Source organism: Oryctolagus cuniculus, chromosome 9 (genome assembly GCF_051225735.1).
Source record: "Oryctolagus cuniculus isolate XC-2025 breed Fujian yellow rabbit chromosome 9, ASM5122573v1, whole genome shotgun sequence".
Classification (NCBI taxonomy): Eukaryota; Metazoa; Chordata; class Mammalia; order Lagomorpha; family Leporidae; genus Oryctolagus; species Oryctolagus cuniculus.
The window spans coordinates 103,064,946-103,092,153 of record NC_142875.1 but is presented as its reverse complement, the minus strand read 5'-3'; the positions used below and the strand labels follow the sequence as shown (position 1 = coordinate 103,092,153).

General features: G+C 48.1%; 1 protein-coding gene across 29 annotated transcripts; it reads right to left on the bottom strand.

Moving 5' to 3' along the window:
* Positions 1 to 1,155: 1,155 nt before the first annotated feature.
* On the bottom strand, positions 1,156 to 27,208 carry ZNF384 (zinc finger protein 384). 29 transcript variants are annotated; one of them, XM_051850158.3, is made up of 12 exons: positions 26,980 to 27,159; positions 25,777 to 25,839; positions 14,287 to 14,357; positions 13,796 to 14,033; positions 13,518 to 13,565; positions 12,985 to 13,318; positions 12,038 to 12,130; positions 8,094 to 8,318; positions 7,220 to 7,402; positions 5,628 to 5,706; positions 3,029 to 3,187; positions 1,156 to 2,481 (listed from the first exon to the last, which is right to left on the bottom strand). In XM_051850158.3, the coding sequence occupies exons 3-12, from the start codon at positions 14,350 to 14,352 to the stop codon at positions 2,074 to 2,076; spliced, it is 1,833 nt and encodes a 610-aa protein (XP_051706118.1). In that variant the 5' UTR covers positions 14,353 to 14,357; positions 25,777 to 25,839; positions 26,980 to 27,159; the 3' UTR covers positions 1,156 to 2,073. The 29 variants fall into 29 exon arrangements, with proteins under 29 accessions (XP_051706118.1, XP_008257964.2, XP_051706120.1 ...); XM_008259742.5 differs by lacking the exon at positions 26,980 to 27,159 and adding an exon at positions 26,714 to 26,966; XM_051850160.3 differs by lacking the exon at positions 26,980 to 27,159 and adding an exon at positions 26,612 to 26,631.

The following is a 27,208-nucleotide window of genomic DNA, read 5'->3' as shown; positions in this document are numbered from 1 at the left end:
CTTTCTATACAGTAGGAACAGTACCTACCTCACAGGGTTGTTGCAGTGTCTGTGTATCCTTAAAAAGGTTCCTGTTCTAATATTGGTGAAGACCATCACGCCCTTTTCTGCCGTGAGTAGAGGCAGTAAATGCTCAGGAAGCGACCAAACACTGGCATATTTGGTCACCAAATATACTTGCTAATTGCTCAGTATTGCAGCAGTAGCCATTATCTTGCCTGCCCAGCAAATCAAGTGGGCATTATTGAATAACCAAGGATCTGTGCCATGCCAAACACTGTTTGCCAAGTAGTCCCAGAGATCCACCAGTTGTCAGGTGTTGGAGTTTGGTCACAACTCTCTGTTTAGTCTTCAATTCTTGAAAGTAAATCTTGGAAATTACCAAATTCCTTCATTAACAGCTCCAAGAGGCACTGGGGCCAACACTGGAGGTGGTGGGGTCCGGACCCAGGTATGAGCTTCCAGACCATGCTCACTCCTCAGAACTCCATTCTGCATTGTTAATCCTGCACCCATGAGGGTTCCCACCACTGGGAGCCTCTGGTTGAAGGTGCACAGGGTGTGTGTGTACACGCTTTGCCAACTGCAATTCCTGGAGCCCATCATAGGTCCTTTGGAGAGGCCATTTCTCTTTTTTTTTGATGGTGAGAACTGAAACCCTATTCTCACATATTTAGGCAATGCAAACCTCATGACAGAATTAGTGTGTAGAAACCCTCATAAACCAAGATCTCACTTAAGAGATAATGAAAGGGCATCCTTTTCTGGCTGGGGAATTACACACATGGAGCCTCGTCACACAAGCACTCACTCTTCATACACCCACTGGCGTAAACCCTCAGCACTGGCCTTGAACATGTCCCCAGAGCTTTGTCCCACTTGCTCACATCAGTAGCTCCACTGCCTCTGATCCTTTTACATGAATTTATTTCTATACAATGTTCTAAAAACACCCCTTAGTTTGTACATAAGTTTCTTTTTTTCTTCATTTTTAAACTGCTTTATAACAACTTGTTTCCTGATTTTTTTAAAATTTTCTCTTTTCTCTGAAATCTGCCATGATTTTTTTTTTAAAAAGTCAAAAGGAAACAAAAATGTCATGGCCAGAAGACAGGGTGGAGGAAAAAAAGACAAAAATAAACAAAACATCAAATATGAAAATTCTCAGAGATAATGCATTTATAAACACAGAAATGGTTACAACAAAGATGGCCGTGATGAGTGGGTATATATATATTTATATATAAATCCGTGTCCGGCATCTGACCGTGGCACCTGGGGAGCTAAGTCCAGTCCGTGTGTTTGCCCTGTCTCTCCCCTTCTCTGCAACACCCTTTGTTTTGGAGTTTCAGAGAACACAAAATCCCACAGCTCCTTGGGGTTTGGGATAGGTAGACTGAGTGTATAGGGCCTTGGCTGGCTGAGAATGGGGAGAGGCTCCAAGGAAAACCATAACCCACACTTCCAAGCCACCCTTCACGTCTGGCCCCTTGGAGACCACATCTCAGCCCCTGCCCCCTTAGAAAGAAAAGGTCTAATTCCCCCCCCAAATCGTGAAGTGAGATCATGGAAGGAAGAGAATGCCCTCAGGGATTCGGGCACATGAAAAGCCTCTGTTCTTTTGCCGGCAAGGACAGAACAGGAGGCTGGTTGCAGCTAGGGCTCCCTCTTCTCTGTGATCAGGAAGGGCCAGCCTCTAGTCCACATCAGCCCAAATTTTGAGGATGAGGAGGGTGAGGAGAGGGCAAATACCCACAAAGGGCAAGTTCTTTTGAGGTCATAGCAAATCCTTCCCTTGAGCACCAACCCCCAATTTAAAAGCTTTGCTTGGGAGGGGAAGCTGCTGGATTCACCATCAGCTCAGTATTCCTTTGCCAATCAGGAAGGCTGATGTTCCTTTTGAAGAGTAGAGAATAAGGATGATGTCTTATGATGAAAAAGCCGTGCCTGAGGCCCAAGGAGACGTAGCCAAGGCTTGTCAAGAAGAAGAGGACTTCTTCTACCAAGAGGAGTTGGAGAAAGCAGGGACCAGAGCTTCCTCCTCCTCTTCCCAGTGGGCGGCAGCACGGATCTCTAGGAGCTGGCCAGGTGCTCCACCTGGATGGTGCTGGTGGTGACAGTGAGGCAGATGTCCTTATGATGCTCCGCCGTCTTATAGGGGGTCAGGTCAAATGAACACTGGGGTGGAGGGTTAGGGTTGCTGTCCCCACCACCCCCACCCTGGGGGGCTGCCCCAGGAGACTGGAAGTGTGGTGGTTGTGGCTGCTGCTGTTGCTGCTGCTGCTGTTGCTGTTGTTGCTGCTGCTGCGATGCCTGGGAGGCCTGGGCCTGGGCCTGGGCTTGGGCCTGGGCCTGGGCTTGTGCCTGGGCCTGGGCCTGGGCCTGAGCCTGGGCTACTGCTGCTGCCGCCGCTGCCGCCTGCACTTGCTGCTGGAGATCAGGAGGGTTGTGTTTGCGCATGTGTTTCATAAGGTATGTTTCCTGAGAGAGATGGTAAAAACAAGCTGAGGGATGAGAGACACACAGGTTCCTCACACCTAGCATCTGGGCTGCTATGCATTAGGCTGAGTAATATTTACAAACATTCTGGAGCCAGGAGTCAGCAGAACTCAAGCAGCACTTCCAGGGCTCAGCACCAGACACAGGCAGAAGGCGACCTTTAAAAGTCACTATGGACACTGAAAAGGAAACGCTGCCATTTTTCTTAAAGAGTTCTGAATGGGACAAATTTACAACATTTTTCCAGAATCTACTGGGAAAAACCAAGTCTCTTTCTCCCCCAGATTTCAGGTGGTTTTGTTTTGCCTTATATTTAAGTCAAACGAACAAAGATGATTTATCTATCTCTACAGGCTTAGGGGATTAGGCATCTCCTAAATTCAACTGTAAATCTAATTAATTTCTGAATCTTTAACGATTCTGCCAAGTTGGAGCCAGGGAGATGGGGTATTTGCTGCAACCTGAAAGACTGGGGTGGGGTGGCATCTTGCAGGACTGCGGGAGGAAAGAGAAGAAGCTGAGCACTCACTGATGTATACGCCCGGCTACAGATAGTGCAGGTGTACACCTTGGCGTGCTTCACTGTATGCGTAGATAGGTGGACCTCTAGTGAGGCTGCATCTGTGTACGCCCGATGACAGTTGTGGCACTTGAAAGGTTTATCTTTGTTGTGTTGCCGTCTGTGGGACTGAAAAAATTGGGAGAAACCTGTTGAGTGCACTGCACGCTTTCCTCCTGCCTCCTTGATCTTTACAGAAAGCCCTAAGGTGCGTGTCAGGCCTCCGAGCTTCTTGTTCCATCTGAAAGCAGCAGAAACTGTTTCAAAAGGAACTTCAGGAGCTAGAGGCTAAGGGAGAAAACATGTCATGCAGCCCAGACCAGGATGGAGACAGAATGACAGTTTATGCCAGTTCTCCAAGTGAGGCATGGACGACACAAGAGGGCTTTATCTAGGGGGCCACAAAGCCAAAACTCTTCGAAATGACATGAGAGGGGTCCAGTGCTGTGGCTTAGTAGGTAAGCCTCCGCCTGCAGTGCCAGCATCCCTATGGGCACCGGTTCATGTCCTAGCTGCTCCACTTCCGATCCAGCTCTCTGCTATGGCCTGGGAAAGCAGCAGCAGAAGACCCAAGTGCTTAGGCCCCTGCACCTGTGTGGGAGACCCAGAAGAAGCTCCTGGCTCCTGGCTTCGGATCAGCACAGCTCCGGCCGTTGCGACCATTTGGGGAGTGAACCAGCAATAGAAGACCTTTCTGTCTGTCTCTCCCTCTCTCTCTGTAGCTCTACTTCTTCTTCTTCTTCTTTTTTAAATTTATTTGAAAGATAGAGTTACAGAGACGTAGAGACAGAGAGAGGTCTTCCATCTGCTGGTTCACTCCCAAATTGGCCGCAACGGCCGGAGCTGCGCTGATCCGAAGCCAGGAGCCAGGAGCTTCTTCTGGGTCTTCTACGTGGGTGCAGGGACCCAAGGACTTAGGCCATCTTCTACTGCTATCCCAGGCAATAGCAGAGAGCTGGATCGGAAGAGGAGCAGCTGGGACTAGAACTGGTGCCCATATGCGATGCTGGCACTTCAGGCCAGGGCATTAACCCGCTGTGCCACAGCGCCGGCTCCTATAGCTCTACTTCTTAAATACATAAATAAAATCTTTTTAAAAAATACTAAGAGATCATGCTTTTATGACTGTACAGAGATCACATGATGTGTGTGATCTTGCAACAAACTGAATGCATCAGTTAAGAGAATCTATTAATCTTCTGTTAAGCCAGACATTAAAGAGACACAAACTATTAAACAGGGGTCGGTAGTGTGGGACGCAGGCATCCCATATGGGCGCCAGTTTGAGACCCAGCTGCTCCACTTCCAATTCAGCTCCCTGCTAATGTTCCTGGGAAAGCAGAGGAAGATGGCCCAAGTGCTTGGGCCCCTGCACTCACGTGGGAGACTTGGAAGAAGCTCAAGGCTCAGGCTTCAGTCTGGACAAGCCCTGGCCATTGTGGCCATTTGGGGAGTGGATTAGCAGATAGAAGAACTTGCTCTCTCTGTGTGTCTGCCTCTGCCTTTCAAATAGATTTTCAAAAATAAATAAATTACTCTTCCCGGGGCCGGCACTGTGGTGTAGCGGCTAAAACTGCCGCCTGCTGTGCCAGCATCCCATATAGGTGCCAGTTCAAGTCCCAGCTGCTCCACTTCCAATCCAGCTCCCTACTATGGCCTGGGAAAACAGATGAAGATGGCCCAAGTGCTTGGGCCCCTGCACCCGAGTGGGAAACCCAGAAGAAGCTCCTGGCTCCTGATCAGTGCAGCTCCAGCCATTGTGACCAAATGAGGGGTGAACCAGCAGATGGAAGACCTCTCTCTCTCTGCTTCTCCTTCTGTCTCTGTGTAACTCTGACTTTCAAATAAATAAATCATTATAAAAAATTACTCTTCCCATTAAGTTTTTTTTTTGACATTTGGGAATATATCATATAAGTTAACATGCAATGAATTTATAGTTATTTTTTAAACAGATCACTAAGTACCTTTCAAGTTTCTCAGTTTATGACATCTATGTAGACAGATACAAGGGGTGTTCAAGTTCATGGAAAACATGAAAAAATTACGAGAAAATAAAGAATATTTTCTCTAAAAAACAAAGTTTATGTATATTTACTTGAGAAGAAGTGACAGAGATATTTTCCATCTTTCTGGTTCACTCCTCAAATGCCTGCAGCAGCCAAGGGCAGGCAGGCAGGCTGATGCCCCAAGTCTGGAGCTCCATCAAGTCTACCATGTGGTGACACAAGTACCCAAGTACTTCAGCCACCATCCACTGCCTCCCATGATACATGGACGGGAAGTCAGACCAGAAACGGAGGAAAACAGGACTCCAACTGACACTCTGATATGGGATGTGCTTCCCCAGCAGTGCCAAAATGTCTGCCCCTAAACTTATCTCATAATTCTATTTTTCCATGACTTTTTGAAGCACCCTCATAATTACATAAAACAAAAACTCTTTTGGTTCTTCAGTAACTTCTAGAATGTAAAGGAGTGCTAACAAAGAGAACCACTGAACTAGTCCAGTGTCACTCTGAACCCACGTCTCAGACTCAAGGTCTTCTGCGGAGGGTAGAACATTTACCTGTAGGTTGGAGAGCTGTGTGAAGGCTTTCTCACAGCCTGGGTGTGCACATTTGTACGGCCTATCACCGGTGTGGATTCTGCACAGGATGAGAAGAGAGGGAGAGATGTCAGCAATGTCACTTAGGGACTGGCTCCTTACTAAACCTCCATGAGGCCTCCTGAGGAAGCACACCAGATGGGCCTCCAGAGCTGCAGGCTCAGGCCCTCTCTGATCCCCACCAGGCTGTAATGCCCGGCTTCTGGCCACCACCTGCACCACACAGCTCAAGCTAAGCCTTCTCTCGCCGGTGAAGGAAGAACTGCACCTTGGCACCCAAGAGACAGACAGTTCACAAATTAGCATACAAGTCAGCTCCCGTATTAATTGTCCTAAGGAACATTCAGAAACACAAGGCAAACACGACAGCAAGGAAAAAGAAAAACACAACATTGCTTTCTTGGCCCCTCTATAGTCAGAACCTAGCCCTTCAGCCTTGAACATCGCTTGCAGGGTAAGTTCTGGTATCAAAGAAAAGCAGAGTTATGCTAACTGATGAGGGTAGCAGTGATAGTAAAGGAAACTCAAAGAAACTCCTTGAGACTTTTCCCAGTTTCACTCCCTGATGGCAGGAAATACCTAGTTTCATACCAATTTGACCTCTTGCCCCAGTGCTACAGAGCCCTCTGCTAAGGTGACCCAAGGACCCAAGGATGCACTGACTCCTGCTCCTCATGAGGGTTTCAGAGCCTTCTCTGTGACCAGATCCTTTTCTGGACCTCTGGTAGAAAATCTCAAGGACATCACAGGCCAGGTCTTGTCTCTGTGAAGAAAGTCTGACTTCTCGTTGAAAAGCAGGACGTCTGTTCACTTTAAGGTGACATCACTGGGTCTACAAGAAGCTGGGTGTGAAGGCCTACGGCCAGCAGGAAGCTGGGCTGTGGTCGAACTTGACATGTCACGAAGGAAACCATCAGCTCTCCCAGTCGGCAGGATCACTTCCTCCCAGTCAGTCACTGCAGATCCACGGGGTCAACAGTGGCCACGCTTGACGAGGTGAGCTTTTCCATTTTCTGTTTGCCAGCTTTTGGTGAATATTTAGCAGACTTTGTCTTGGTCTCTTCTCCTGGCATCCTTCAGAGCCTTGCCTGTTGCGTTGTCACCAGGCTGGGGCCTGGCGATGTCTGATTTTATCTCCTGTTTACAGCTGATGCCTCAAGGCCTATAGGTATGGTCTTCATTCAAATGTGTCTGCTTTGGCATCAAGTAGAGAATCTTGCAAGGTGTGTGCATGGATAGTTTCAGGGAGGAAAATGCGTGAACAAAAAGTTGTCTTTGTTCCAGGCGTGTTTCATGTTTCTGCCTCCCACTGATCCATCAATCAGGGAATATTACACAGTCGACCATCTCCCCACTGTAGCTCTGGTCCCAGAAAGGCTATTTCTGTTAGCGTCCACTTTGCGTTGCCAGTGTTGTTGCTTGGTCTTCTTTGTTCCAGATGCCAGCCAGGTCTCTCCCCCGCCCCCCGCATGCGGGTTGTTGTGTGTGTCCGGGGCGGGGGTGGGGAGGGCATGCCAGCGGGGCAGGGTCAGTGGCCCGCCACTCTCCCTTACCGTGTGTGCTGCTGGAGGTGGGAGAGCTGGCGGAAGGCCTTCTGGCAGTAGGAACAGTTGTAGGGCTTGGCCCCCGAGTGGATACGGAGGTGCTGGGCCAGGTAGGAGGTGTTGGCGAAGGTCTTGGAGCAGTGCGGGCACTTGTGGGGCTTGATGGTCTCCGTGTGCATCTTGGAGTGGATCCTGCCGGAGAGGAGAGGAGGGAAGGGGGGAGGAGGAAGCAGTTCGACACCACGGGCTCAGCTCTCTGCTGGGTGAAATGATGTTGCTTGACGGATGAGAGCACCCCTCCTCCCTCCTCCCAAACACACTCCGGCCTGGAGAGGCTAATGAAGAGGACACCCAGAGCTAGGTTGTTGCTGATCAGAAGTCGGTGGCTAGAATGGCAGTGAGATGATGAAGAGCTGTAACCCAGGGCTCCTGGTAATCTTAAAGCATCCAGTCTCGTCAACCCTCTGCTTTTTCCTAAGGTTACACACTCACCACAGTTACCCTGCTTCCAAATAGCAATCTGAACAAAGACCAATACCGCCTGGTCCCCATGGACCTGAAGTTGAATGCACACCTTGGCTCTGAACTGAAGCAAATAGTAAAAGCAGGGCCTGCTCTGCAGAAGATTTCCAAACACAGACACAGAGAGAAACCACAAAAATTGTTCCAGACTTTGGGATTGAAGACCACAATTTTCAAGGCCCCCCCCAATTGCTAGGATACAGTTTATTTTTCAGGCAGTAATAGGAGAGATTTGAGGCTCCCAAAGGGAAAGGTGAAAGGGAAAAAAGAATACATGTGGAGACAGGAGTAGGTGCAGGCATCATGGCCTTGGGGTGGGGATCATGGCCAGGTGGTGGGGTAGAACCAAGAGCAGCCTTACCGGGTGTGCTGCTGAAGGTGAGAGAGCTGGCGGAAGGATTTCTCACAGAAGTTACAACTGTAGGGTTTAGCCCCTGAGTGGATACGGATATGCTGGGCCAGGTAGGAGCTGTTGGCGAAGGTCTTGGAACAATGTGGGCACTTGTGGGGCTTGGTCTCGGTGTGTGACTTGGAGTGGATCTGCATCTCCGACTTTGAGTAGAATGTCAGGGAGCACATCCGGCACCTGGGCCAAACGAGGGCAGCGGTTAGAATCGTCCCCACCACCAAGGCGTTGCTGAGCCCTCCCCTCCATTTCCAAGAGAAGCCTTCCTATCTGATCTCTCTCCTACTCCTAACTACATTGCGAGCGAGGCCCTTGAGAGCAGGAGCTCTCTTTTATTTACTTCTATAGCCTGAGCCTCTTACATGGTGCCCTGAACATTATAAACAATGTTTGCTGAATGCCTGGATTCCCTAAAATGTGCAAAAACAAGAATTCAACCAGATGAGGCCAACACGCATGATGGGCTCTGGGAGGATGTGGATTTCACTGAAACAGAGTACCAGCTAACGTCTGTTTCCCTCCTGCCTATAACCTGATTTCAAACTTTCAAAGAACTCCACTCCCCAGTTTCCCCATGTATAAGGCACATCCTTTGGTATTTCTCAAGCCCCCTTGGAGATGAGGAACAACTGACTAGATTCTCTCCTATCTTCAAAGTTTGCTTCTCTCAGTTTCCTTTACTTTCTGTTTGGCAGTAATTCCTAGAGGGGTGGGGGTGAGGAACTGTCAGGATTATTTGAAGTGACTTTTCCCAACCCACGGATGTCTGCTCTCCACCATTCATCTACCACCCTCCTATAGCCCCTTGGTGATCAAGGGGAGAAGTACTCTTCCAAAGAGTTCAGGTATCTGTTGGGAGTGGGTTACATCCCTTAAGTATCTAGGACAAAAGGTTTGTGAAACAACAGTCTTCCATACTTTCCTCTTTCCTAGCACAAGGAGTCAAGGTCAGCACGTGAATGTACTTTCAGTTGTCACCTGAGTTGGTAATCCTTCTTCCTTCTCTGACGCTGTCCAACAATATCAAATAAGGAGGCTTCTGTGTAAATTAAGGCATGACTATTTAGTCTCTGCTGGGTAAAAGCTCTCTATATGGGTGCTGGAACCTTGTCATTTTCATAAACAACCCAGCAGGTCTCAACGTGAGCAAGTAAGACAGGGGCCTGGAAGCCAGGCAGCTACAGGTCTCTTTTCTGTAGGTTCTCCTAACTTATCTTGCAGCAGGGTCTTGGGATGGTGTGGGGTGTTGACTTTTCATCCCAGGAAAATTTTTTTTACAGAATAACCAGATTCAAGATTAAACAGAATACAGAGTTCCTTGGAGAAACTGGTATCACTGTTAGTTGGGGTATGGACCCTGCATTAATGCCTTAACTGAAATTTCAATCATTCACATCAATTTCTACTTCTTTGGTCACCTGTTAACTCTGAAGGAAATCCCTGCTGTTGTATGAGAAGCCTCATCACCACACCAGAGGAGGAGACGTTCTGTTTAGATGCAGCATGGTCCAATGGGAGTCTAGACACCTAGGTTCTACTCACAGTTCAGTTACAGACTTGCTCATTAACCTAGACCTCAATTTTCTGGTCTGTAAAATGGAGAGCTAAATTCTTGCCCCTGAAATACCCAGCAAGCCAGACAGTCAAAGGCTTACCAAGTGTTCTCGAGTAGTAAAAATCCACTAGTGCTAACAGCATCAGCGCTGACAGATAAGCTCATTCTACTAATATTTTACTAAGACTAAGGCTAGAAACTGGACACACTGTCACTTGGAAAGCAACGCTATTAAAGTTGCAAAATAACTTCCCTTGATTGCTAAAATTTCTCAAATGGGTAGAACATGTTCTCAAATAAAATCTCATTAGTTTATGTATGAGGATGTCAACATACAACTGTGCCCTTAACATGAAAGTTAACTAATAAGAAAGGGATCGGCATTGTGGTGCAGCAGATTAAGCCACTACCTGGGACACCAGCATCCCATACGGGTGCCAGTTCAAGTCCCGGCTGTTCCATTTCCAATCAAGCTCCCTGCCAATGTGCCTGGAAAGCAGATGTCCCAAGCACTTAGGCCCCTGCAACCAATGTGGGAGACCAAGATGGAGTTCCAGGCTCTTAGCTTCGGCCTGGCCCAGCCCCAATCATTGCAGCCACCTAGGGAGTGAACCAGTGAATGGAAGCTCGCTTTCTCTGTAAATCTCAAGTTCACTGACAGCAGACTGACGACAGAACAAGCAGTCTCAAAAGGTACTTGGTGTAATGGTGATGGTTAGAATAATGACAATGATAGTAACTGCTGTCTGCTATCTGGTGTTGCCAGGCTCTGGGTTAAGAGCTTTAAATACATTATTTCACTCCTCACAACAACCTGGCGAGTATCATTCCTGTTTGACAGAAGCAAACACAAAGGCACAGAAAGCAAGTGAACTGTCAGAGGGCGACGGACTACGAAGTCATGACACCTCACTGAAGGCATCTGACAAGCACAGGCCGGACAGTCATCTGCCAATGAACGTAACCAGTGAACGACTCCAACTCTTAAATCCCATGAAGCCAAACCACAGGGTCAAAGTCCTTAAATGCAACGTGTTAGGTGGTCAGAAAGACGCTGATTTTGGAGTTGTGGCAGCAGGCAGCTAGCAGGGGACAGAAAAGCCAGCACCCCTTATCACTGTGTGCATTACTCCAGGGAACACCATTCACACCCAGCACAATGAGAACAGTGCCCCTTGGAGGCAAGTAACAGGATGGCCTTGGTCTCAGAGACAACTTTGAATTAACATCCCATTTATCCCCTCCCTAAAGATATTCAAAACAATTTTAAATACTCTGAATTTTTCCTTAAAACATTTCCACATGATAAATGAGGTGACTGATCTTCCCATTTCATAGATGGGAACAGATACAAACATTGTCTTCTCAAAGTAACAGAACTTCTTGCCAGAAGTAACTCAACACCCAGGCAAATGCTAGTGATCACTGGAATGGATGTGGTTGACCTGGCTGACCCACACATGCATCAAAATAGATTCTTTGTGATCAAGAAACATTCCTTTGGAACTCCAGTTCTGAGTTTCTGAAGAAATTCTGTTTACTATGATACAATTAGTCAGCCTTAAACTGCTGTCACCAGGGCATAGGATCTTCCAAGGATTTCCAAAGCACTGAAGGTATGGAAAGTCCTTTAAGACTTCCTTCCAATAGCACATTCACATTTCTTTTCATATCTGGGAAGTCCAGAGATAGCTTTAATGTGGGTCCAGAAACAAAGTCAGCAGAACCAGAGGACCCTGAGGTAAGTACAAGGACTCCAGTGAGTGTCACAAAACCCTCCCACTACTCCTGCAGCCCTGCATTTCATATAGGTGTATCTCCAGGTCACAGTGACCTCACGGGAAGCAGACACATAAAAACCCAGACCTCTACAAAATCACCTTAACAAAGTAGATTTTCATTTTATGAAGTGATATATTTACAAAGGCCTTTAAATGAATCAAACTGTTCAGATACCTTTATTATATGACATGATGTAAACATTTTCCAGGAACACTTTTATTGTATAAAGTGGGGTACACCTGTAATAATAAAGCTGCAATGAACTTTGGGATTATGAGCTGGAATTCTGCAGTGCTCAATACTTTCTGCATAGCATCACTGTCCTCATTTCACTAATAAAGAGGGATTTAAACACTATAGTCATGACTGTTCTCCACAGAGAAACTGGTACAACAAAAATAAAAATCAAGACTACATGCTGACTATTTATCTTGCTTTAGAAGTTCCCAACATTTCAAATCTTATCTGATATATACTCCCAACAAATGGGAGGCATAAACAGAATTCTCCCCATTTCACAGATGAGGAAACTGAGGCCCAGAGAGGGGGGAAAAGGACTTGCCCAGGGTCACACAGCAAGTTCGTGGTGGAGCCAGGAACTGAATCCATGAGCCCAAGGCTCTGTCCATTTCCTGTGCCGCAGTTCCCTTCGCTCCTAAAATGGGAACAACATTGCCCATCTCGGTACACTAAGGACAGACCCATCTCCCAGCCATGCACATCTGCCCCTGTCTGTATCAAAGCTGTGACAGCAGTAATCCCACTCTGTCCTGGGACCAAACCCACAAGGGCCCAAAAGCTCTCAAGGGGATGAAAAGATTTTCAGCTTTCAAAGAGCAGGGAGCTTACTTATGTAATTACAGCACCACATGCAAATATGCATGTAATGCTTTTTTGGTCATGGACAACTTCGAATAAGTGAAGAACTGAAATGACTTCCAAGAATTAGAAGGTAAATAAATAGTCATTTTATAAACATATATTCCAAAAAGGGGGAGGTATCCTATTCCTCCCACCTTTGTATGTAAACCCCTCCCATCACCCCAGCCATGCAGGGTCAGGCAGGCTCAGTGCTCCAATATGGCCCAAGAACCAGTGGACGGCACACAAGTTACATGAGGTGCTTACCAGAAAGATTTCTTGGAAAAATAAGAATGGAGAATGGAGAAAGCAAAACGGAGCCGAAGACAGTCTCAAACCCAGTCTAGAGCCTTATTGCAAAAGAGAAATTTCTACTCTGTCACTCTAAAACAAGTCCATGCTGATGGTCACCAAAACCGGGGCTTACAAATGGAAGGGGTCCAAAGGGCCTGCCCTGTGGGGGACCAGGCACGGGAGGCATGCCAGCAGCTCTGCCTCCCGACCCCATGACAGAACAGCTGACATGCAAGTGGCTCTGCGGCGGAAAGCTCCGGAGTGTGGAGCCTGACTGGGGCCGGACATGAAGATGGCAGGGGAGGTCGAGGCAGTGATCCTCACCTGCGTCTTGCCCCTGGCTCTGAGTCTTACCTGTAGGTCTTGCCGTCCTTCTGATGGTCATCGTCATCCTCAGGGGAGAGGACATAAGGGTCATTCATCTCAGGCAACCCCGACTCCAGCATCCGCTTCTTCTTTCGACCCCGGGGGGGCTTGGGAGCCACACTGCCACCTCCACCTCCGCCTCCACCTCCTTCCTCTGTTAGGGTTGATGCTACCTTCTTGGAGAGATCAGGGACCACCTGCAGGGCTTGTGAGCCAGGGGGAAGAGCTGAGACAATCATGGGAGCCGAAATGGGGAAGGTCTGAGCTGATGAGGCTGTGGTCACAAGAGAGCCTGAGGGGGACGTGATTACCAAACCCGGACCTAGGATTGGGAGAAAAAGGAGATGGTGTCACGTTGTTCAGTTCTGACGCTGTCTTTTTCATTTCCCCCAGAGCATTGTCTAAAAAACCCCTCACCACCACCCCCAGCCCACAGTATGTAGGAAACCCCAAGCCCTGTAGAAAAAGAACGGTCTCCTAACCCCTGTCCCCGCCCCACCCCCAGTAACAGTGAGATTTACCCCTTGATTGACTCCCTTCTCTTCTCCACCTCTGAGAACAGGAGACTCCTTGATTCAGAGAAGGAAAGAATGTCACCTCCTCAAAGGCAGGGACCGCATCTTCTACTTCTTTGTATCCCCCACAATGCCTAGCACAGTGCTAGGCACACAGTAGGCACTTAATAAAAATTTGAGTAATCAAACACATATCCCACTCCCCACGTGCTTGGAGCCCTCCAGCCTGGGGTACTGATCATGGAAGATCAACACCTCAGATTGGAGTTGGCGGAGTCGCTCACCAGCAGTCATGAGTCCTGTAGACGGCACAGGGACCACCGTGATGTTCTGGGTCACGGACGCCTGACTGTGTGGAGTCAGCTGGTCTGACTTGGACTCTGTCTCCATACTGATGCCCGAGGGCAAGGACACCGAGGCAGGCACCGTCAGCAAGGTGGGATAGTGAGGCGGAGCCAGCCCGCAGCCCTTCTCCGGCAACAGCTGATCCTTCATCTTGTTGATGAACATTGTGTTCTCAATCTGAAAGAGCAGAAGGGGTCTTCAGACCGATCGAGTCTGCTTTCATCTGTTCCCTAAGCACTCTTCAGTGTTTGCCCTCCTTACAGATCAAGGAATGGGTAGTTTACGCCTTTCTTTCTAGAAAGAAGTCAGCGAAAGGGGATCCAGTGAACAGCATGTGTTTTAGCTCGCTTGTCACCGCAGCAACAGAACTCACTACTCCGAACTGAAGAAAGTAAATGATGGGGAAGAGCAAAAAGTGAGTACCACTTACCTGTCCTGAGACCGTGGGGATGGAAGGCCAGAAGTATGGGTTAGAATTGAAGTGAGATTCTTCCATTCTACCTGCAGACAGACAGACCATATCACACATTGAATAAATGTGAAACTCAGCCATGGAGAAAGCGTGTTGGGAGCTCCTGGTCTCTTCTTTGGCACAAGACCACCCGGCTAGGAATCAGCAGCCAAGGTCCTTGTGTCCACCTGTCTGTCCTCTTTGTCAGAGCCACTCAGCACTATATCCTAATCCAACAGAGAGAATCTGAGTTAACCCTTATGAAAGACCTTAAACACATCTCATTGGTCCATGCAATGCTTCTCTCACCCTGAAGAAATAGAATTGATATGACTTTCCTTTGTTGACAGGAGAAGCTGGTCCTAAGAGGGGAAGGGATGTACCCACAGTCACAGGCAGCAAATCACTGACTGACTTGAAAACAGCCAGAGTATCTCTCACTGTTCCTCTTTTCCCCTTATCCCTCAAATCCACCTTCCTCGAAACAAAAATGTCCAGATCCAGTCAACACATGTGTGCTTCTGTACAACTTGGTACCACAATTGCTGGGCTGAGCAATGAGACCTGGAAGATGGCCAGTTTAAAAAGCAGTGTTTTGGGGGGCCGGCCCCGTGGCACAGTAGGTTAATCCTCCGCCTGCTGCGCCGGCATCCCATATGAGCGCCAGGTTCTAGTCCCGGTTGCTCCTCTTCCAGTCCAGCTCTCTGCTGTGGCCTGGGATGGCAGTGGAGGATGGCCCAAGTGTTTGGGCCCCTGCACCCACATGGGAGACCAGGAAGAAACTCCTGGCTCTTGGCTTTGGATCTGCGCAGCTCCGGCCATTGCGGCCATTTGGAGAGTGAACCAATGGAAGGAAGACCTTTCTCTCTGTCTCTCTCTCTCTCACTGTCTGTAAACTCTACCTGTCAAATAAATAAATAAAAAATCTTAAACAAACAAACAAACAAAAACAGTGTTTTGGGGGCCAGTGCTATGGTGCAGTGGGTAAAGCCAGCACTTGCAGTGCCAGCATCCCATACGAGTGCCGGTTCGAGTCCCGGCTGCTCCACTTATGATCCAGCTCTCTGCTATGACTTGGGAAAATAGCAGAAGATGGCCCAAGTATCTGGGCCCCTGCACCTGCGTAAGAGACCCAGAAGAAGCTCCTGGCTCCTGGCTTTGGATAGGCCCAGTTCTGGCCATTGCAGCCATTTGGGGAGTGTATCAGTAGATAGAAAACTTCTCTCTTGCTTTCTCTCTACCTCTCATGTAAATACATAAATCTTAAAAAACAAACAAAAAAACATGCTTTGGCACCAGACTTAGCACCCAGATTTCCACCTAAAGGGTTTTGGAATAGGGAATGGTAGGCCAGGACACATACATAGTACTATACTCCTGCTTTCTTTCTTTCTTAATATTTTATTTATTTATTTGAAAGAGTTACAGAGAGTGAGAGGGAGAGACAGGTCTTCCATCTGCTGGTTCACTCCCCAAATGGCTGCAATGGCTGGAGCTGCGCTCATCTGGAGCCAGGAACCAGGAGCTTCTTCTGGGCCTCCCACTTGGGTACAGGGGCCCAAGGACTGAGCCATCTTCTACTGCTTTATCAGGCCACAGCAGGGAGCTGGTTCAGAAGAGGAGCAGCTGGGACTAGAACCAGCGCCCATATGGGAAGCCCACACTACAGGCACAGGATTAGCCTACTGCCCTGGCCCCTCTATTTATTTTTTAATTTTTATTTATTTACTTTCTATTTAAAAGGCAGAGAGAGAGAGAGATCTTCCATCTACTGGTTCACTCCCCAGATGCCTGCAACAGACATGGCTGGGCAGGCAGAAGCCAGAAACTCCATTTGTACCTCTCACATGGCTGACAGGGATCCAAGTACTTGAGCCATCACCTGCTGCCGACCCAGGTAGGCACCAGCAGGAAGCTGGGTCAGAATTAGAAGAGTCAGGAATCGAACCAGGCACTCCACTACGGCATGCAGGCATCCCACACGGTAACTAAACTGCCACCCAAATGCCTGCTTTTGCTTTTTGTTTCTTAAACACTGCTTCCAAGAGTTCAAACTCTTCTAAGTGTGGATGATAATTAAGCTAAATGTTCTGCATGAGGAGTAAGCTGCAGGAAAAGTAATCCCTCAGTCGTGTTGTCAAGCCACATGTGGGTACAGAATCCAGGCATCCCACCACTGGTGTTCACACTGCCATCACTTCTAGCAAGCCTTTACTGGTAGTAAGTGGGTAATGAGCAGCTTCCCAAAATCCTGGACTCGTAGGAAAAGATCCAGCCTGCCTAAGGCAGGTAAGAAGGAGTATGAGATGAGGGGAAAGGGAAAATGAAGAACGGCAGGAAATCAACATGATGCTGCTACTCTGAGCCAAGATCAACCACAGTCTGGGTGGGAGGAAAGAGCCGTGACTAACAACGTGTTAGAATCACCCCTAGGTTAGAGCCTTGGAGAATATGCTGGAGGCAAGCACCAGTCGCACTAAGAGTTAGAGGGAAGAATGCCTCTAGTGGCGAAGGCAATTAGGCAATACCTTCAACGAAGGTGATGCCGAAAGGATAGCGCCCTAAACGTCACTCTACTTCTTGTCTTTCCCCAGAAGGCTCCTCACACTTTTTCCTCTATTAAACGGCCCTCTCAATTTCCCTAAAACCTACAAAAGGGAGAACTGATTTCAGCCTACTTTAAAAACAGTAGCAAGAGGAATGCTCTGATACAAATAACAGCTTTGCAGAATTAAGTTCAATGTTAAGTGACTGAGGATCAACAACAGGGAAGTCCTATTCAGAGTTATAAAATATAGGGGCCGGTGCTGTGGCGCAGCAGGTTAACGCCCTGGCCTGAAGCACTGGCATTCCATATGGGCGCCGGTTCTAGTCCCAGCTGCTCCTCTTCTGAACCAGCTCTCTGCTATGGCCTGGGAAAGCAGTAGAAGATGGCCCAAGTCCTTGGGCCCCTGCACCCGAGTGGGAGACCTGGAAGATGCTCCTGGCTCCTGATCAGCGCAGTTCTAGCTGTTGCAGCCAACTGGGGAGTGAACCATTGGATGGAAGACCTCTCTCTCTCTCTCTCTCTCCCTCTCTCCCTCTGCCTAACTCTGACTTTCAAATAAATAAATCTTAAAAAAAGGGCCAGTGCCACAGCTCAATAGGCTAATCTACTCCGCCTGTGGCACCGGCACCCCAGGTTCTAGTCCCGGTTGGGGAGCCAGATTCTGTCCCGGTTGCTCCTCTTCCAGTCCAGCTCGCTGCTGTGACCTGCGAGGGCAGTGGAGGATGGCCTAAGTGCTTGGGCCCTGCACCTGCATGGGAGACCAGGAGAAGCACCTGGCTCCTAGCTTCGGATCAGCGCGGTGCACTGGCTGCAGCGGCCATTGTGGGGTGAACCAACGGAAAAAGGAAGACCTTTCTCTCTGTCTCTCTCTCACTGTCCACTCTGCCTGTCAAAAAAAAAAAAGAAAAAAAAATATATATAGTCATCCCCCAGTATCCACGGGGCACTGGTCCAAGGCACACCCATGCTGTGGACACCAAAATTTGCAGATTCTCAAGTCCCTTACATAAAATGTTGTGGTATTTACACAAAATCTAGGCACACTCTTCCATATACTTTATTTTTCTTAACTAAATAAATAATAATAATAAATAATAATAATAAATAATAAAATAATAAAATCTATGTATGTATTTATTTGAAAAGCAGAAAGATACATAGTGCAGGGGGGCAGATTTTCCATCTACTAGTTTACTCCCCAAATGCCTTCAACAGCTGGGGCTGGGTCTGGTCAAATCTAAGAGCCAGGAACTCAATGGTGGGGACCCAAGTATCTGAGCCATCATCTGCTGCTTCCCAGGGTACTCATTAACAGGAAGCTGGATTAGAAGTGGAGCCAGCACTTGAACCTGGTGACTGGGATGCAGGTGTCCCAAGTGGTATCTTAATCAAATGACCCCCCTATATAATTTAATTCACCTCTAGATTACATATAATGCCTAATACAATGTAAATGCTATGTAAATTGTTTTTATACTATGTTGTTCAGGGAGTAATTACAAAGAAATAAAGTCTGTAAGCCTACTACATAATATACAACAGCAATTTAAGACTGTTTTAGTTGAGTCTGTTGATCGGAACCCAAGATAACTAGACAGTAAAACTAGACAGTTTTGGACACAGATGCAAACTTAGCCTTTGTAGCCCTAGTTTTGTGGGGATTTTTTTTTTTTTTTGGTCTTTACAGGGTTCAGCCCTGCAAAAAAAAAAAAAAAAAAAAAAAGTTAGAGTCACAGAGAGAGAAGGAAAGACATGCACTGGTTCACTCCACAGATGGCAATGGTCAGGGCTGGGCCAGGCCAAACCCAGGAGCTTCTTCTAGGTCTCCCACATGGGTAGCAGGGGCCCAAGCACTGGCGTTGTCCTCCACTGCTTTCCCAGGCCATTAGCAGGGAGCTGGATCGGAAGTGGAGCAGCAGCCAGGACACGAACTGGTGCCATATGGGATGTCAGTATTGCAGGTGGCAGCTTCACCTGCTAAGCTACAATGCTGTCCCCATAGCCCTACCTTTATTTTTTTTTTTTTTAAGATGTATTTATTCATTTGAAAGTCAGAGTTACACAGAGAGAGGAGAGGCAGAGAGAGAGAGCAGGAGAGAGAGAGAGAGAGAGAGAGAGAGGTCTTCCATCTGCTGGTTCACTCCCCAATTGGCCGCAACAGCCAGAACTTGCCAACCCAAAGCCAGAAGCCAGGGTCTCCCATGTGCGTGCAGGGGCCCAAGGACCTGGGCCATCTTCTACTGCCTTCCCAGGTCATAGCAGAGAGCTGGATCAGAAGTGGAACAGCTGGGTCTCGAACCGGTGCCCATATGGGATGCCAGCACTTCAGGCCAGAGTATTAACCCACTGTGCCACAGTGCTGGCCCCAGCCCTAGCTTTATAAAGGGGTCTCAGGTCCTCCTGAGGCAACAGAATCAAGAAAAGATCAGTCTGAGGAGATCCAATCTTGCCCAGCTTTTTGGGAGGGATGACTTCTACACGTTTCTTCCCTTTGTCCCTAACTAAGGCTCATCATCCAAGAAGCAATATGTAATGAACCAAACAACAGTGTGCTCTACACACGAGAAGTAAAATAGACGAGAAGGTTGATGGATGGTGGAAATGAAGTAGAAAGTTACACTAGAATGTAAAAGGAAGGCCTAGCATATAATTTCTTCCTAAAGAATGTTGGAAATAAATGCATTATGGTTGTGAAAATTTAGGAGGGAAGAACAGAAAATCTGAAAATAAGAACAGTCCCATATAAGATTCTAGTGAACAAACTGCCTTCTTCTATCCCAAAAGACAGCATCCATTCATACTGTCCTACAGGTGGGTCAGCTGAAACAGGCTTTCTGAGGGGTTCTGAGGCTACCCTTGTAAATTTTTTTAAAAGATTTATTTATTTATTTGTAAAGCAGAGTTAGAGAGAGAAAAGGAGAGAAAGAGCTCGTCCATCCCCTGGGTCACTCCCCAAATGGCCACAATGGCCAGGCTGAAGCCAGGAGCTTCTTCTGGGTCTCCCACATGGGTACAGGAGCCCAAGCACTTGGGCCATCTTCTGCTGCTTTCCCAGGCACATTAGCAGGGAACTGGACAGGAAGTGGAGCCGCCAGGACTCAAACCAGTGCCGACATGGATGGTGGCCTTGCAGGTGGCAGCTTAATGCACTGCACCACGATGCCAGCCCACCCTTATAAAGTCTTACAGAGAGGACGTACAAAGTGATGTGGTGGACAACATCACCACTACCATCATCATGAATATTTATTATGTGCTTACTGTCTTCAAGGTAGTGTTCTAAGTACTTTCTAACTTCATCATTTAATCTCCCAAACAGCTCTATATGGTAGACACTATAACCCCATTTTTCAAATGAGAAAATTGAAGGCACAGAGTCAAACAGTAAATAGCAATGCAAAGATCTCAACCCGGATACCAAACAGCACGTTAAGGAAAAGGGTTCACAAGGGACCAAAACAGCTGAAGGACATACTTTCTGACCTTATAGTTTGACCCAGGAATTAAAATTTAGAATATTTCCAGGAACTAACTATACATTCTTCAGGAAGGCCACAATTAAGTATTTTTAAAATTGAAGTCCTGATAACAGCAAAATGACAAGCAGCTCAAGATCATATTCTCTGTCCACATCCTGTGAAACCTCTCTTGGCTCAAGATAAGTGATTTTAAAATGATGGGGTCTGGACAAAAAGGCCATTCACAGGAAAATAAATAAAAGGCTCTCCATTTCCTTGGATACCCAGTCCATCACTCTGCTTTGGTTTGTTTTACTTTTAAATTTTTTGTTTTCTAGTTATTTAAAGGGAAAAGAGACACAAAGAGTAAGGCAGACATACAGAGAGAGATCTTCCATCTGCTGGGTCACTCCCAAATACCCCCCAACAGCCAGGGCTGCTGAAGCCAGGAGCCAGGAGCTTCACCCAGATCTCCCACATACGTGGCACAGACCCAAGTACTGAGCACTCATCTGAGCCTAGCAGGAAGCTGGAATTGGGAGCAGAGCAGGGACTCGAACCTGGGCACTCTGATAGGGAACGCAGGTATCCCAAGCAGTGTCTTAACCACCACACCAAATACCTGTCCCTGCTTTGGTTCTTAACAGAAAAAAGCTAAATGTCAGAACCACAGCTGGTCCTGGGCCAAGATAAGACAATATATGTGCCTTATGGGCTTTTGACAAACAGGTCAGCCCAAAAGCAGAGCACATGGAAAGTACTGCTCAACCAACCATAAGCAATATTTACCTACAAAAGGACATCTGAGAAATGCTGTAGCACTGTGCTACTGGTAAGCTTGACTCAATCTCTGTACTCCTCAAAATGGGCTCAGGTGAAAAGCCAAGAATGAAGGCTATTGTCAGAACACAATGTAAATGGTGCTCCCTGGAGTTGTGCAGCAGTGCGCCCAGGTGCCCAATCACTCAACCACCCACTTACTGTCCATTTTACCACTTACCCTCTCACCCTATCTTTCACACAGGAAAGCTCACCTTCCCAACACACCAGCATTCGTACAACTCAAACCCAAACTCATCTCTATACAGAATGCTGGCTTTGATGATTATGCCAATTCTCAGAAGGGGAAAAAACAAACTGGTTGACTCTACTCTGAGCAGAGGAAGACTTTCATTATAGCCCCAAAAAGCAAGCAAGAAATATATAATAGAAAGAAGAGGCCAGCGCCGCGGCTCACTAGGCTAATCCTCCACCTTGCGGCGCCAGCACACCGGGTTCTAGTCCCGGTCAGGGCGCCGGATTCTGTCCCGGTTGCCCCTCTTCCAAGCCAGCTCTCTGCTGTGGCCAGGGAGTGCAGTGGAGGATGGCCCAAGTACTTGGGTCCTGCACCCCATGGGAGACCAGGAGAAGCACCTGGCTCCTGCCATTGGATTGGCATGGTGCGCCGGCTGCAGTGCGCCGGCTGGGGCAACCATTGGAGGGTGAACCAACGGCAAAGGAAGACCTTTCTTTCGGTCTCTCTCTGTCCACTCTGCCTGTCAAAAAAAAAAAAAAGAATGCTGACAGATTGAAAATATGGGTTCTAATTTCAACTTCACTATTGCACCAAGTCTCAACTGTGCTGTTAATAAGGAGGGGCATTTACTATAATTAGGTTGGATGATACTCTTCTTTCTAGAGGTTTAAGGAACTACGTATTTTCTCCAGTTTCAAAAGAAATATTGGAAGACCGGGGAGGTGAAGAAGAGAGAATATTAAAGTAACACATGCAAAACACATAGTAGGACTTGAATTCTGGCACCAGAGCTTTGCTCACCTACCCAGTCTTCCACGGTACTACAACCAACCAAGGGTAAAGGTATCATGGCTTCTAGTTGGTTTTGGCAGATATGGTAAAGATCACCACTTATTTGCCACTTGCAACTACTGTTTTTTTACTGCTGCTTTTCAAGTAAAGCATTTTTTTCTCAATTTCCTTAATACAACCAATCTTTAGAAAACTCATGAAATATATGCACCCATTAAATTTGCATGAATCAAGTTCAGTAGCTAGAGAAGAGACCTAGGAATCAAAATGTGGATTCTAATTCTAGGTCCAGCACAATAATTAGCTATCCCTCTATGCTTCTAGGTATTTATCAGCGTGGAGAATGGAGGTGAATGAACTCTTTACAGCCAGTTCATACGGTTTCTTGTGAGGAGATGGACGCAGCAGAAAAAAGAGAAAGAATAAAATGCTCAAAGTGCTCATAAAAAGAGTCAGAGAAATTCTTCCACATGATGAGGGTGATCAGTTACAATTAGTGAAAATTACATGAAGACTACATAATTACAAAGGAACGACCCCCAAAGTAATGGGTCTATAGCCTCTAGCTTAGTAATCATCTATAAGTAGCATCAGTTATAAAAAGATGCAAAAAAACAATCAATTTGAATTCAACTGTAAGATCTTAAGACACTCTACTGAGAGAAATAGTTCCAGAATGAACAACTGTAGAAGGGCTGCAATATTAGCTAAGGACACGAAATGAGGAAACATAGAAAACCATTGGCTTCAGTGCCAGTGCTATGGCATAGCTGGTAAAGCCACCGCCTGCAGTGCCGGCATCCCATATAGGTGCAGGTTCAAGTCCAGCTGATCCACTTCTGATCCAACTCTCTACTATGGCCTGGGAAGGCAGTAGAAGATGGCCCAAGTCCTTGGGCCCCTGCACCTCCATGGAAGACCTGGATGAAGCTCCCGGCTTCTGGATTCGGATCGGCACAGCTCCCGCCATTTCAGCCATCTGGGCAGTGAACCAGCAGATGGAAGACCTCTCTCTCTCTGCTTCTGCTTCTTTATAACCCTGCCTTTTAAATAAATAAATAAATCTTTTAAAAAAATCAATTTTTTTTCTCAATAAGGAGACAAATCTTTCAGGATCCTACTACAGGTCGAGCACCTCTAATACATAAATCCAAAATTTTAAATGCTCCAAAACTCAACACTTTTTGTATGCTAACATCATGCTCAAAATGTTTCAGATTTGCTAGATGAGTAATATCAACAGGTTAACGTCTAGGCAAATATTCCAAAATCTTAAAAACTCTCAAACCAATTATTTCTGACAAGGGATCTTCAACTCAGCCTGTACTATCTGTGAACTCTTCCAAGTGCAAAATAACTCAGAACACGTTTACTTCAATGATACTGGGAAAGACCATCACACAACACACAAACAAATCAACAGATCCATGAGTATCAGGCAGCTCCTACACTGCTACCACTGGACCATCGTACCCTGTACCCTGGTGAAAGGCAGCATCGTGGTTCTTCCCGACCTGCTCTGCTAGCAATAATCTGCCAAATGTAAGGCAAAATACAATGGGCATTTGGCTCACCTGCATACAGTATCAGAGTACCATGGTTCAAGTCCAGGCCCCACTCCCTATTCCAGTTTGCGGCTAATGTAAACCCTAGGAGGTCAGAGGTGATGGCTTAAATAGTTGGGTACCTGCCAACCTATGTGGGAGACCTGGATTGAGCTCCTAGATCCCGGCACTGGCCTGGCCCAGCCCCAGCTACAGGAGGCACTTGGGGAGTGAACCAGCAGATGAGGAATCTCTATCAGATAAAATGAAAAAATAAACAAGGAGGAAAGAGGAAATATGCACCTAGTATTTAATCATAAACTTGCCTCAGAAACCTATGGGGAACAGATTTTATACCAATCCGGAATTGGTTCTTACACACTATCTCCGGGGCATGGGCACTGTGGTGGAGCGGGTTAAGCTGCCACCTGGGATGCCTACATACCCTATCCATGTGCCTGGGATGGAGTGCTATCTCTGCTGCCAATCCACTTTCCTGCTAAAGCACCTAGGAGGCAGCAGAAGATGGCCCAAAGTACTTGGGTTCCAGCCACTCATACAGGAGACCCAGATGGAGTTCCTGGGTCCCGACTTCAGGCTGGCCTAATCCCAGCTGTTGTGGGCATGTGAGGAGTAAACCAGGGGATGGAAGATATTTCTCTGTCACTCTGCCTTGCAAATAAATCTTTTTTTTTAATTTTTAAAGATTTATTTATTTATTTGAAAGTCAGAGTTACAGAAAGAGAAGAGGCAGAGAGAGAGAGAGGTCTTCCATCTGATGGTTCACTCCCCAATTGGCTGCAACAGCTGGAGCTGCACCGATCTGAAGCCAGGAGCCAGGAGCTTCTTCTGGGTCTCCCACTCGGGTGCAGGGGCCCAAGGACTCAGGCCATCTTCTACTGCTTTCCCAGGCCATAGCAGAGAGCTGGATTAGAAGAGGAGCAGTAAGGACTAGAACCGGCACCCATATGGGATGCTGGCACTTCAGGCCAGGGCGTTAACCCACTGTGCCACAGCGCCGGCCCCTGCAAATGAATCTTACATAAATTCTTTTTTTTTTTTTTAATTTATTTTTTTGACAGGCAGAGTGGACAGTGAGAGAGAGAGACAGAGAGAAAGGTCTTCCTTTGGCGTTGGTTCACCCTCCAATGGCTGCCGCGGCCGGTGCGCTGCGGCCGGCGCACCGCGCCAATCCGATGGCAGGAGCCAGGTGCTTCTCCTGGTCTCCCATGGGGTGCAGAGCCCAAGCACTTGGGCCATCCTCCACTGCACTCCCTGGCCACAGCAGAGAGCTGGCCTGGAAGAGGGGCAACCGGGACAGAATCCAGCGCCCTGACCGGGACTAGAACCCAGTGTGCCGGCGCCGCAAGGCAGAGGATTAGCCTAGTGAGCCACGGCCAATCTTAAATAAATTCTTTAAAAATTACAAGATATCTCTAGGATTACAGCTTTGAAGCCTTTTAGGTCTGTACATTGTTATTTTCAGGCAACCTAAAACTCTATCACTACTAGGCTTCATAATTTGAATTCTTCTAGACCCATTCCTGGGGTTCAGTCCATACAGTTTTATCTTCTTTACCTGAAACATGCAGTAAAAACCTCACCCTGCCACACCAAATTCAAATAATCCTTTGTCTCGGATTCTCATCATTCAAGAGATGCACTTCAAACACGCCACTGGGATATTAAGAATAGGAACCCCCCTCTGAACTCAGCACTGCTTGTTCTAACTACAGGAACCCCTAAGCTCTGCCATAAGGACTGCATCCGCAGTTAGGGCCCATGTGCTCCAAAGCAGAACGAATTTCTCCTTGGGACACAACACAAAACTCCTCAGTGGTTTCACTTGAACATTTCACCTTGCACTCCCGATGAGTGCTAGTGGGAAAGGAAAGTGACAGGAGTTTAATGCCAACTTCTTAGCCACAACTTCCTGGGACCCCTCAAAAGTTAAGAGGAAAAGGCTAATTTTCCCTCCCACCACAACACCAGTATTACAACTGCCGTTACTTGAAGTCTGTCATACTGTCCAAAAAGAAAAAAAAAATTCATCTTTTCATAACCCCTTCTCCCCCAAAACCAGAAAAGCCATTAGCCCAAAGATTGTCTTACCCTCTCTCTCTCTTCCTCCTCCTGTCGTCTTATTCCTTCTCCTTTCCAGGGCTCCTGAACTTTCTGTAAACAAATTCTCTAGGTTACAGGGGCCAGTCAGGGTGCAGTCGCCAGAGGACTGTGAAGAACCTCAGGAATTCTTTGTCGGCAGTGGGTCTGGAAGGCAGGCACACCCCTGACCACCCGACAATTCAAGAAGGGAAAGATACAGTAGCAGAAGCCTAGTGCCACCCAGTATCTGCATACAAGGGAAATACATTTGATTCCCAGAACTAAGATCAATCCTATCCCCCGGGTTTGGCTTCCACTCCTAGGCTCAGGCACTGGGTCTTCCTTTCCCGGCCACAGGTAACCAGGGGTCAGAGAACAGAACAGTTGGGAGAAGAGGAGAGTCCCCGCCCCCGGGCAGGGGCTTCAGGAGGTAGGCTGAGGACAGGGGGGATGCACGGGCCCTTGTGTCAGGCACAGTGCCAGTTCAGGCCCAGCCACTTCCTCCAGCCTCCCCTCCACACTTCTGCTAGGACTTCGCCCCCTGCCTACCCAAGGCCTTGTGCCAAGAAGTACCTCGCTCAGTCTGCACAGCGGTCTACCTACTGGAGACCCCAACTGTCCCCCCCAGAACCTTCGTTCCCCTGAGAGCGCCCCTGGGAGCCTCCTCCTGATGTCGCCCCCCACTCTTTTCTCAAAGACCCTGCCTTGGGACGACCCTCCTTCCCCTCCAGGGAGCTGAACTCTGCCACCCACCAGACAGGCACCCGCCCCCTAAAACCCCCCCATTCCTCCCCATCGCCCGCTCCTCCACAACCACTTCCGGTTCCGGGACGGACACACATACAGTCACATCGTGTCCCCCCCCCTCCTCGCCCTCCCAAGGAAAAGGGGAGGGGGGAGGAGCAGGGAGCTTGGCGCGCGCCGGCTGCAGCGGCGCGAGACTCACCCGGCGGCGACGGCTGCGGCGGCGCCAGCGCCTGAGCCAGAGCGCGGGAGGGGCGGCGTTTGATGGGAAAGGAGGGAGCCGAGTGGGGTGGGAGGACCAGGAGGGGGCGAGGGAGGGGGGGAAAGCGCGAGGCGGAGCGCGCGGGCACGCACTTGAGGCGCGAGACAGACCCACACACTCACACGCACGGAATGCGCGCGAGACACCCGCAGGGCGGGGGCGCGAGGCAGTGGGTGGCCCCCCTCCCTCCCGCCCCTAACACTCACCCGGAAGTGGTGCTGCAGCTCGTGCTCCCGAGAACCCCAATTCCTCCACGCCCCCCTCCCTCCCTCCCCCCCACAGGCTCAGAGAAGACTGCAGCCGAGAGAAGGCGGGAGCGCCGGAAACGAAAAGGGGGGGAGGGAGGGAAATAGCAGCGTGTGGGGGGGCGGTAAGGGGGAAGGGGGGGAGTGCAAAGGCCGAGTCACTTCCGGGAGCGGCGAGATCACATCCGGC

What these genes read in the sequence shown, in the direction of transcription:
- ZNF384 (XM_051850158.3), bottom strand. Translation starts at nt 14,352, where the DNA reads ATGGAAGAATCTCACTTCAATTCTAACCCATACTTCTGGCCTTCCATC. An exon ending in CACAGCTCTCCAACCTACAG is followed by an intron (nt 3,188 to 5,627) that starts GTAAATGTTCTA and finishes CAATTTTTTCAG; the next exon opens with TCCCACAGACGGCAACACAA. An exon ending in GTAGCCGGGCGTATACATCA is followed by an intron (nt 2,482 to 3,028) that starts GTGAGTGCTCAG and finishes CATCTCTCTCAG; the next exon opens with GAAACATACCTTATGAAACA.